Source organism: Lissotriton helveticus, chromosome 3_1, assembly GCF_964261635.1.
Source record: "Lissotriton helveticus chromosome 3_1, aLisHel1.1, whole genome shotgun sequence".
Classification (NCBI taxonomy): Eukaryota; Metazoa; Chordata; class Amphibia; order Caudata; family Salamandridae; genus Lissotriton; species Lissotriton helveticus.
In genome coordinates, this window is record NC_136061.1 from 557,948,351 (window position 1) to 557,960,437 (window position 12,087).

Here is a 12,087-nt window from a genome sequence, read left to right on the forward strand (position 1 = left end):
CCAAACCAAGTCAGGATAGACAGCATGCAGTCTCTAATCCAGAAATTCAGACCACAACACTCGCTTCCAGCGAGAGTGTTCATGCAGTTGATAGGCATGATGGCCTCCTGCATCTTCATAGTCCCTCACGCACGGTTACATATGCGCCCGCTCCAGGAGTGCTTAGCAAATCAGTGGACACAGGCTCAAGGACAATTAACAGACCTAGTGTTGGTTACCAGTCGGGCATACGACTCTCTGCATTGGTGGACTCCACACAACCTTTGCACGGGCCGACTGTTCCAGGAGCCCGTGCCACAGATTATCCTGACAACGGACGCATCTCTCCAGGGATGGGGAGCTCATCTGCTCACTTACACAGTGCAGGGACTATGGACGACGCAGCAACAGAAGATGCACATCAACTATCTGGAACTGATGGCAATCTTCATGGCACTCAAGTCCTTCATTGTACATCTGTGCAACAAGGTAGTGTTAGTCCGGACGGACAACATGACCGCGATGTACTACATTCAAAAGCAGGGGGGCACCCACTCGCCACAGCTGTCTCATCTGGCTCAGGGCATGTGGCGGTGGGCCATTCAGAGGAACATCTTCCTCATGGCAGAACACCTCCCGGGCAAGGACAATCAGATGGCGGATCTGCTCAGCAGATACAGCCATCAAATGCACGAGTGGGAGTTACACCCATCTGTACTCCACCCGTACTTCCAGCAGTGGGGTCATCCGGAGATAGACCTGTTTGCCACAAAAGAAAACGCAAAATGCCAACACTTTGCCGCCAGGTTTCCTCACCCACAGTCGCAGGGGAATGCGATATGGATGAACTGGTCAGGCAAATTTGCGTACGCTTTTCCGCCAGCCCCTCTGATACCGCTGGTGGTAAGAAAGCTAAGGCAGCACGCGATGACTCTCATCCTGGTTGCTCCAACGTGGGCGCGCCAAGCGTGGTACACCACGTTCCTCGAACTCTCAGTGGTGCCGCATCAAAGACTGCGCCTCACGCCCAGACTTTTGACGCAGAACCATGGAGAAATTCAGCATCCAGATCCGCAACAGCTCAACCTGGCGATCTGGCTCCTGAAGTCCTAGAGTTTGGATACCTTAACCTGCCTCCAGAATGCATGAACATCATCAAGGAGGCAAGGAGGCCAACTACCAGAGCATGCTATGCTGCAAAATGGAAGCGCTTTGTCATTTATTGTACAGCCAATGACATCAACCCGCTAGATGCATCTATCCCTAACATCATTTGCTATCTGTTGTATCTTTACAAGTGCAATCTAGCGTACACTTCCATTCGGATACATCTATCCGCCATAGCAGCTTATCTTCAGAACAGGCAGCATCTCTCTGTCTTCAGGGTGCCTGCCATTAAAGCTTTCCTTGAAGGTCTGAAACGAGTCATTCCCCCAAGAACACCACCAGCTCCGGTGTGGAACCTCAATGTGGTCCTCACCAGACTGATGGGACCACCATTTGAGCCACTGCACTCGTGTGAACTCCAGTTCCTAACGTGGAAAGTAGCTTTCCTGATAGCTATTACGTCACTGAGGCGGGTTAGTGAGCTACAAGCGCTCACAATCCAAGAGCCTTTCATTCAAATTCATCCAAATAGGGTAGTGCTACGCACTAACCCCAAATTCCTTCCGAAGGTGGTGTCACAGTTTCATCTCAACCAAACTATTGACTTGCCGGCATTCTTCCAAAACCCACAAACGGTGGCGGAAAGAATGCTCCATACCTTAGATGTACGGAGGGCGTTGATGTACTACATAGACAGGACACAACCCTTTAGGAAAACAAAACAACTTTTTGTTGCCTTCGCACCACAACACAAAGGCAACCCTATTTCCAAAGCAGGAATAGCCAGGTGGATTGTTAAGTGCATCCAAATCTGTTATCAAAAGGCCAAGCGCACTTTAACGATACCCCCAAGGGCGCACTCCACACGCAAATTGGGGGCATCCATGGCTTTCCTAGGGAACATTCCTTTAGAGGACATTTGCAGAGCAGCCACGTGGGTTACACCACATACCTTTACAAAACACTACTGTGTTGATGTGCATTCCAAGCAGCAAGCTGCTGTAGGGCAGGCTGTTCTCAAGACACTTTTTCAGGTTTCTGCAGCTGGCACGGGCAACCGCCGCTGATGGAGGGACTGCTATGTATTCTATGCTAAGATATGAATTTAGCAGCCCACATGCCTCGAACTGAATATGCTACTTACCAGTATGCATCTGTTCTTGGCATGTAGGGCTGCTAACATTCATATCGCCCACCCTCCTCCCCGGTGCCTGTCGCAGCTGCAGATGTACTATTGTATTCAGTCATTAGCATGGACATCCTTTACACTTTTCACTCCATCTTCTGCCACAATGGCGAAAAACAATCTGGGGATGGAGCCGATGCCCATGCGCACTGTAGTCCAGGGGAGGAGCCACCTATCTCAGGATACTTCGAAGACTCTTCCAGGATAACAATGTGCGATCATCCGGACCCAACACTAGGCGGCGCTCTAATGCTAAGATATGAATGTTAGCAGCCCTACATGCCAAGAACAGATGCATACTGGTAAGTAGCATATTCAATATATTGTGAAGGCGGATGGGGGGGGAATCCTGTATTTTGAGTTCGGCTACAAGGTATTCAAAGGAGGCATATTCTGCGTTATTGATAAGGGATAGCTGTAGTTCGTCTTTGAAGATGATAGCTACACCACCGCCTTTTCGGATGGGTCTATCTTTCCTAATGATGGAGTAGCCCGGGGGTGAGAGTAGGTCAAGAATGCTAGTAGAGTGTTCATTAAGCCATTCTGTAAGGAACGCGATGTCGATGGATTCGCTAAGGATGGTTTCAGAGATTTCTATGGCATGTCGGGCAGCGGAGCGGCAGTTAACAAGCATGCAGGTGAGGGGTTTGGGAGTGGGTTTGGGAGATGGGAGGGTATGAATGGAGGTGAGATGAGGAGGGGGTCTAGGTGAGACAGGTGAAGGGGGAGTACGACTGGTTCCCAATATGACGGTGATGCTCGAGAAGGTGGGAGTACTTAGGGTTTACCATAAACTACACCAAGTCGCACCTAGAGCCTTCGCACATTCATCAGTATCTAGGAGCTACCATAAACACATCTACAGCTCTAGCGTATCCCAGTCCAGCCAGGATACAGAGCATTCAGACCTTAGTCTCCATATTTCAACACCATATGTCTCTCCAAGCCAGAGTGTTCATGAGACTAATAGGCATGATGGCGTCTTACATCTTCATAGTTCCACACGCAAGACTGCAAATGCGCCCATTACAAGAATGTCTAGCACAACAGTGGAATCAGGCTCAAGGTCAGCTCTCTGGTGTTGGTAGACAGCCGTACATATCGCTCTCTGCAATGGTGGAACACCAAAAATTTGACAAAGGGACGGCCGTTCCTAGAACCTGTTCCACAGATAATGCTCACGACAGACGCATCCCTCACAGGATGGGGAGCCCATCTCTTACACTATACCACACAAGGCCAATGGAACAATCAACAAAAACTGTGCCATATCAACCATCTAGAGCTGCTTCACCACACTGCTAGATCTCTCACTGGTTCCACATCAAAAATTAAGGCTCACGCCCTCCCTGTTAACACAGAACCATGGAGAAATAAGACACCCAGAACCAAGCCAACTGAATTTGGCGATCTGGCTCCTGAAGTCTTAGAGTTTGTTTACTTAAACCTACCGCCAGACTGTATGAACATAATTAAAGAAGCTAGAAAACCCACTACCAGAGCGTGTTATGCCGCTAAGTGGAAAAGATTTGCAAAATATTGCAACAATAATCACATTGATCCACTGGATGTTTCCATCCAAAATATAATTTGCTACCTTCTACACCTACAAAGGTCCAATTTAGCTTATTCTTCCATACGCCTGCATCTGGCAGCAATTGCAGCCTATTTACAGAATAGACAACATCTATCTCTATTCAGAGTACCTGCAATCAAAGCTTTTATGGGAGGATTAAAATGTATAATCCCACCTAGGTTACCACCTGCTCCGGTATGGAACCTAAACGTGGTCCTTACAAGACTTATGGGACCCCCTTTCGAGCCTTTACATAAGTGTGAATTGCAATTCCTAACATGGAAAACTGCTTTCCTTGTTGCCATCACCTCTCTCAGAAGAGTTGGCGAAATACAGGCATTCACAATACAAGAACCATTTTTTCAAGTACATACTAAAAAAGTGGTTCTTAGGCCTAATCCAAAATTCCTGCCAAAAGTTATTACTCCTTTTCACCTTAACCAATCAGTAGAGCTACTGGTGTTTTTTCAAAACCCGGACTCTGTTGCAGAAAGGGCTTTAAACACCTTAGATGTTAGAAGAGCCCTGTTATACTACACAGATAGGATTAAATCCTTCAGAAAGACAAAACAATTATTTGTATCTTTCTCTCCCCCACACAAAGGCAACCCCATCTCTAAGGGGGGAATTGCCAGGTGGATTGTAAAGTGTATACAAATATGCTATCGAAAGGATAAACGTACACTGACAGTTCCTCCTAGAGCACACTCTACTCGCAAACTAGGAGCCTCTATGGCTTTCTTAGGAAATATACCACTAGAGGACATATGCAAGGCAGCAACATGGTCTACAATACACACCTTCACTAAACACTATTGTGTTGATGTGCAGGCCAAGCAGCAAGCTGCAGTAGGCCAAGCTGTCCTTAGAACACTGTTTCAGAATAATGCAACGGATACAGGCGACCACCGCTAGGGGATACACTGATGCACAATCGATGCACAGTATACGATCTGCAGCTCATATGCCTCGAACGGAAAATGCTACTTACCAGTATGCATCTGTTCTTGGCATGTAGAGCTGCAGAGTCGTATACGCCCTCCCGCCTCCCCGGGACTTGTATCCGTTCCAGTTATCATATTAATTAGATGCACACGCATGGACATCCTTTTCTTTATCTTTACTTCTACTACTCCATCATTTCCCATCATGGCGAAAAACAATCTAAGGATGGAGTCGATGCCCGTGCGCAGTATTGTCCAAGGGAGGATTCACCTATCTCGTGACTACAAAGACTTCTTCCAAGAAGACAACAACCTGCAATCATCCGAGCTCAACACCAGGTGGCGATCTAATGCACACTATACGACTCTGCAGCTCCACATGCCAAGAACAGATGCAAACTGGTAAGTAGCATTTTCCTTACTCACTTTTATGTGATGGTTACTAACAAGGAGCACTAGAAGTATCCTTCTCCAAAAGGTACAAGTCCGAGTCAGTCCCGGTGGGATTCAAGCTCTATGAATTTATTTACGCCGTAAGGGAGCTCTTTACTCGCTTCACTATCTTACCGGCAAGCATTGGAGAGGTATTCCATGTAAACCTTTATATCGCAGCTGCTTTCGAAAAAGCTATCTGCTTGTTCAGTATAGGAAGCTCTTTATGACAACCCAATGTACTAAACACAGATCCAAAGGATGGTACAAACAGATAGGGTCATGATTTTTTTTCTACCGATGACTTCTCTATATTATTGAAGATCGTTATTGTTTCACTCAAACTCATTTTTATCATGAAAGAATACGGACACAATTTGCAATTAAAATAAGTCGATATATTCACTAGCAACAAAATGTATTTGCACAGTGTATCACAGAATACAAATGTACTGCAATGTCCATATTTTAGTGAAAAATATTATGCATGCTGGGATGTGCAACTTTAATAATTAATTTGTATCAGTTCTTCAATTAACAGCTTTGTAGCCTACAATAATTAAAATCAACTGCATTTTAAAATGCAGGTAAATATACTACAATCTGTTTTCCTGTGATTACAAGCATAAGTTTGGGTCACATGTTCTTATTAAAGACTGAACTAACAGCTTATATTTGGCCTGTCCATTTTACAGTTGCAAAGGTGCAGTTTTGTGACATGCCTGCAGAGGTTTGCTTTCCTGAAAATACAAATGTTTCAACAAAATATCTGCTTTTTATTTATACTTGATGCCCTCTTGGGTCTCAAAATATATGTTCCTGTAGGAAAGTAGCCCTTTTTGACATGGTCACCCCCACTTTTCGCCTGTTAATTGATATGATTTCGTCTGGAAGTGCGCCAAGTTCCTGCTAACCAGGTCCCCAGTGCCAGAGCTGTTGAGTGCACGCGAGTCTTATTCAGCTTGTGTGTTCTCGTGAGCATGTTCTCGTTAGCGTGTGTCACACTTATGGTCATCTTATGGTGTTTCATGTTATCTCTGTTCTCGTGGGGAGAATGTTTACATTGGAAAGTCTTGGGGATTAATAAAGTTACGGTGTGTAACGGTTGTGGCATTCTGGATTACCAGTGAGTTCAGGATAACACTGACATTTATGATAAGCTACAAAGATCTGCCACCTTTGAAATGCGAATCTGGCTACCCTCACTGGAGAGGAACCCGACCCCTTTGTCCAAAGCCCCCTTTGGCACCTTGACAGGTGGGAAGATGAGCTAGGCAGGTGGGTGTTCCACCCCAGGTTGTGCCAGGCTTGGCTTGGTTCTAGAAATAAAATAACTTAATAATATTTTTATACAAACAAAATTGGTTTGAGTTCAGTCTTGTGAGACCTCATTTGCTGATTGAGTTTGTACAACAAATGCTTAACACTGCCCTCTGACAAAGCCTTACTGCTCGCACACACTACCACAAATAGAGAGAGTAAGGTGCTATCTACTTTTACCTCTGCCTACCTTTGGGGTTCCACTGGACACTGTAAACACTATAACTCATTTTGGTATAGTATATACAGAGCCAGCCTCCTACAGAGATATGTATGGTGTGGCGTATTGCTTCATCTTTACATCAAATATGCCCTAATTTGTGTATGTGTTTTATATATACTTGCGTCTGTATTTTTGGGTAGTATTTTGAGGTTAAAATATTTGAAATTGCTTAGGCGTGTGTTCTCATGTTCTGTTTAGGATTCAATGGGTCCGCAGATATCACAAACTGTTGCATTAGAAGAAACAAAATACATTTTCTGACTCGACCACTTGATGGCAGGGTAGGCGTAGTACAGAAAAAATAATCATACTAGACAACTATTGTAACAAGTAGGTACATTTTTTAAACAAAATGCGACTTCTTTTTGTTTTTAATTGATCAACTTTTGCTTTAAAGATAACCCTACTATTTTGTTTCAGGAGTTTTGAAAATAATTGGAATATTTACAAACTTCTTGCTCACCAGAAACCTGCAACCTTTAAGGTAACTGCTGAATTTTCAATTTATTTGCTTTGCCAAAATATTTCATTGTGTCTGGTATGGTAAGCTGAGGAATTATGTCTTAAAAAGCCATGTTTTTAAGCCCTCTCTAAATTTTAACAGGCTTGTCTTTTTTTTAAGCGAGGTTGGCAAAGAGTTCCACAGTTTAGTTATTGTTGTAGTGTAGCTCCTGCTACCCCACCTAGCCATCCTTACTCTAGGAACAGTTAGGTTTCCAAATTTGGCTGACCTAAGGGATCTTGCTGGAATATATGGCTTAAGAATGTTTGCAAGCTGCGTTGGCCCCAAATTGTTCAATGATTTAAAGACAATGCAAAGTGATTTAAACTGGATCCGTTTAGCTACCGGTAACCAGTGCAGATGGAGTGAAGCTGTGGAAATAGAGTCGAATTTAGAGCTTCCTAGAAGTACTCTTGCTACTGCGTTTTGAGCAGTCTTCAGCTTTTGAATGCTGCGCTTGGGGGCGCTGTTATAAGGGCATTGCAGTAGTCCAAACTAGATGGTATCCGCACAGATACCACCGTTTTCCTAAAAAGGTATTAATACTAATACATAATAATATTAATACATATGCTTTGCAGAGAGGTACTTCTGGACAAAAATACAGAATTCAAACAATCGGACACAATCATTTCAACCCTTTGGTTGTCTCAAAAAAGAAATGTACTTTAATGTCACAGCAAAAACGAATGTTACACAGACTAAAGGGGTTTAAAACAGGTTTTGGTTATCTCCACTGCATCCTCCCGCTAGCCGCCCTCCACCTCAAGTGCTTCCTTCCCATCCCCATGGGGCTTCCCGGGACTGAAATATCTCAAGGAGGTAGCAGGATATAGGTAACAAACAGCACAGGTGCAATGTCACTGTGATCACATGCATTATCAACTGGTAGGTCATTTTGTGTGATCTTGAGCTAAAACTATTCACATTGCTGATGCTAGGCTACCAACAGCAGGCTAGTCTTTACAGTTTAAGATACAGTCTTAGTCTTATTCTTTCTATTCTATGTTACCCGTCCATAAGGGATGTAGCTTTAGCAGCTGCAGTCCGTATTGTTCTCTATTTCTCAAGTTGACCATCAGCATATTCAGAAGGGATGTGGGACCACAGATGGCAGCCACAGCCCTCACTGGAGCCACTCGGGTTCACAGTGCAGCTGGAATGAAAGCTCTGTCCGTGGCAGTTGCAGCTTCTGGCCTGTGGGGTGGGCTCCCCACTACAAGATGAAAGTGATCCTCTTCGGAACATCACACAGTGAGCAGTTAGCGCACTGGTAGTTTTCTACACGCAATTCACCAAAATGAACCATGTAGAGAAACCAGGTAACCTTTCACTTCTTGGTTAAGGTTAGCAATGCTTCCAATAGTAGTTGGCTTCTTCTGGCGGGTGCACATGCTGGGAACAGGACTTGGTGTCTGCACCTGGACAAACTCTCCTCCTTCAGGGCTAGACACACACCTTCACTCTCTTAGTAGGCAGGCTTCTAGGCGCTAGGCAGACCCTCCACTTCTACCGTAAGTTGTGCAGACTTCAGGTGATGACTCCTTACCTCTGGGAGATGGGCTGTCATGGGGACACTGGCCCTAGTTGCACAACGGCACTTTGATTACTCCGCGGAGCACTTCCTTGGTCAATGAAGCAGCTTGGAGCTGAAACATTTGGGATGGGTTGGTCCCACTTTTACTCCTTTTCCTTGCAGGAAATGTTGATCTGTTGTCTAAGGTGCTACAGAGGTATGAGGTTGCTGCCTGTCAGATGACATTTTCTGGCTGTAGTGCAGACACAGCCTTTGTGCAATGTGATTGCTCTCACAGCAGGCAGTGCTGATGCCAGTTCCAAGCAGCTTCACCCAAAATGTGGGCAGAATGAAGTGTGGAGACTCTGCAGCTTTACTGAAATGGCAATAAGAATGTGCTGATTCACCCTCTCCTCCTTCCCTTCCTCAAAATGATAGTGCTTGTGAAAATCTATCCAGCTACCGCTTGCTAACAGGTCGTCATAATATTTTTAAAGGCCGCCCTACCTCTATCTTCCCTCTCTTCAGCGTCTGGTCTTCAAGCTCCAGCCACAGGCGTTCACTCATTACACATTGTCTTGGGAAGTGGTATCCACCCTTCATCCTGTACCAGGCTAAACCATGGGCCAGTCATTTATGTGCTACACATACACAATGCATACTTGCTCTCGACACACATATGAATTGTCAGCATAAAGATTTGGGTATTATACTGAGGCAGAACTTTAATATAAGTGTAACCAGTCAGTCCGGTTCCTCCAAAAAAAGAGAGGATCTGCTCAGGACTATTAATCCTCACAAATCAGTACACCCACCACTTAATGTCAGCAACCCATACTTGAACAGTGGTCCTCTGTCACAAAAGAGGGAACGTGTGGTCTGCCCTTCCAGGTTACACAACAGGTTGTGGACCTTGGCGTACCACTGATAGGCATAAGCCTTAGTGTACTAACTAGTTTAACATACAAGAGTCAGGATGCCAATTCCATATGCAGCCAGGTCACTCAAGGTAAAAGGTACAATTCTGTATCCAGTGCAGGCAACAACATTTCTGTCCTAACTCCGGGTTAGAACTATAATTTCAGTTTCACTTTCTGTAAAAGATTACATCTTGAAAAACTATGTTGGGAAACGTTTTAGCAGCATAAAATGCCTTCAAATGACTAATGAAATAACAACCAAAGCTGCATAAAAAAATACTAACTGCTATAAATCCCCCAAACACTCCATGAATTACCATTCAAAGAACAGCTGTAAATATGTTTTGGATTTTTAATAATTCTATTTCAAACATTAGCATATCACGTTCTCTAAAATACACATTTTTCTATAAAGGATGCCTTTTTAGGTAAAAGCACCCCAAGAACATCTAATCTTTTCCACACACTCTGTATGACTGATCAAGTGTGCCTTTCCAATCTTCATGTGACTTGGGTGGAAACAGGGGGTTATGTTTTTTAAGCTCTACAGACTGTCGCAATGTGGCTAGACTCGGATAATTACATACTGTGCTGCAATTCTGGAACTTTCTTCCAGGGCACTTGCAAGCTATCCATTGGAGACCCCTGTTCTAGACAGATCAGATTTAGTAATGTAACTTTTTCCCATTGGGGAGCAAAAGACTTGCCATCAGTCAACACCTTTCAGATGGCCAAGGAGCAAGCTGGAGTGACTGTGCTCAACCATGGTTATTGAGGCCTTTTACTCCTGATGTCCTGGGGACCCGCTTACTATGGGCTCTGAGCTTCAGCACTTGACTGCCAGTGGTATGATGAGTTGAGCAGTCCAAGGCTCAAGACTCTGAACACACTCTGCAACATCAAGAAATGTTGCGGTCAAATACTTGCTTTTATGAAGGAAAGTTAGTGTTTGTAAATGAACACAAAGTCCAATATGGCACACAATACACAAGATGCATAGTCGTATTAAGGCCGACAATCTATCATTTTCCAGGCAAGATCCTAAATCCCACTCTATGGGTTGCCAGCTGTGGTTATTCCCCGTTCATGTGAGACCACATCCAGGCCAGACCCCACTAGGAAGTATGAGCCCTAGAAGTTCCACAATGGCTTTCAAAGCGCTATATGCTGAACAAGTTCTCCCAAGGGCTCTGCGGCCCAAGGGTCAGTCTTACCCACTCCCGCTGATGTTGCAATACAAAAGGCCCAGGAGTCATCCGGCGATTCAGCTTCAAGGTCAACGTTAGCAGGTTAAGGGCAACTGCTCGATTCCCTTGGGGGGATGTCCTAGCGCCATTTAGGGAGACTAGCAGAACTTTGTCCCCAGTCCTGGTTACAGCAGGCAGAAGTTATGCTGAGCTTCTCCATGCTGATGGACAGCCACAGTTCAACTAGTTGACCATTTGACAACTTGAGACTCAAGTGCCCCTTTTTATAATCCGTTTTCAGACACAGATGTGATTTTGTGTCTCAGTTTTGAAAAAACATCTGTGGTTGGGGTGTCCTTTGAAGCGCCCACTTCTTTGTCCTGCCTTTTCTCCCAGAAGCACTCTGTCCCAACAGGAGTGACTCCAGCTATGATAACCCCAAAACTGGCTCTGGGGATATTTAAAGGATCAAACCTGAATGTCATTATATAGATATATGCCTGACAAAAATTTACAAAGGTCCCAGCCCTGCTTTTTGATTTCCTTTCTCTGCAGTGTTCCCGTATTAGACCCATCATCTCTGAGATGAGCAGATGCTCCACTGACCCGTCACCTTTCCAGAATCAGACATTTTGAAGTGCACAGGAGAGCCGACTCCCCTTCTGTGTGAGTGCCACCCAGGTCTCAGAAAAGCAGGGAATCCCCAAATCTATATGGGGTTGCTCCTTTACTTCAATATGCTTTCTAAATGTTTTCCTTCGTGCCAGCAACTTAATCTAAAATTGTATTTTACATCAATACCAAGAGTGAGGGGGACAGAGTCCTATTGGCTTAGGGGAGCCATTTTGTATATATGGCCTGCCAACGTGTCCAGCAATGAGGGGTGAGATCCTGCATGGGGATTTCTCACTGGTAGACGTTTTCTCCAGCCCCTGGTGAGGGTGGCATGATGGAGCAGTAACTCCCCAAGCCTTATCTATGCCAGTGGGGGAACTACAGCTGAAGTCTGTATTAAGGACCTATTGTATTATGAGTGGAAACACTGATCTTAATGCCTGCTTAAAGTGCAGAGATGTAAAGGGGTGAATATACCACAACATAAAATCAAATGAAAATAAGCCCTTCAATTGCAAAGTAGGGTAAAGAGCCTTATGAAACATAGGCCATTGACAGATCAAACTACAGTTTCGCTTTT

At 44.7% G+C, this 12,087-nt stretch overlaps 1 protein-coding gene across 1 annotated transcript in view; it reads left to right on the top strand.

The window, feature by feature from the left end:
• The window catches only part of LOC144822694 (ATP-dependent 6-phosphofructokinase, liver type), a 312,409-nt gene that overhangs the window by 188,727 nt on the left and 111,595 nt on the right, over nucleotides 1-12,087 (top strand). The window contains exon 12 of the mRNA XM_078680480.1: nucleotides 7,188-7,251. Coding sequence (XP_078536606.1) covers nucleotides 7,188-7,251 — 64 coding nt within the window. The remainder of the gene's footprint in view (nucleotides 1-7,187; nucleotides 7,252-12,087) is intronic.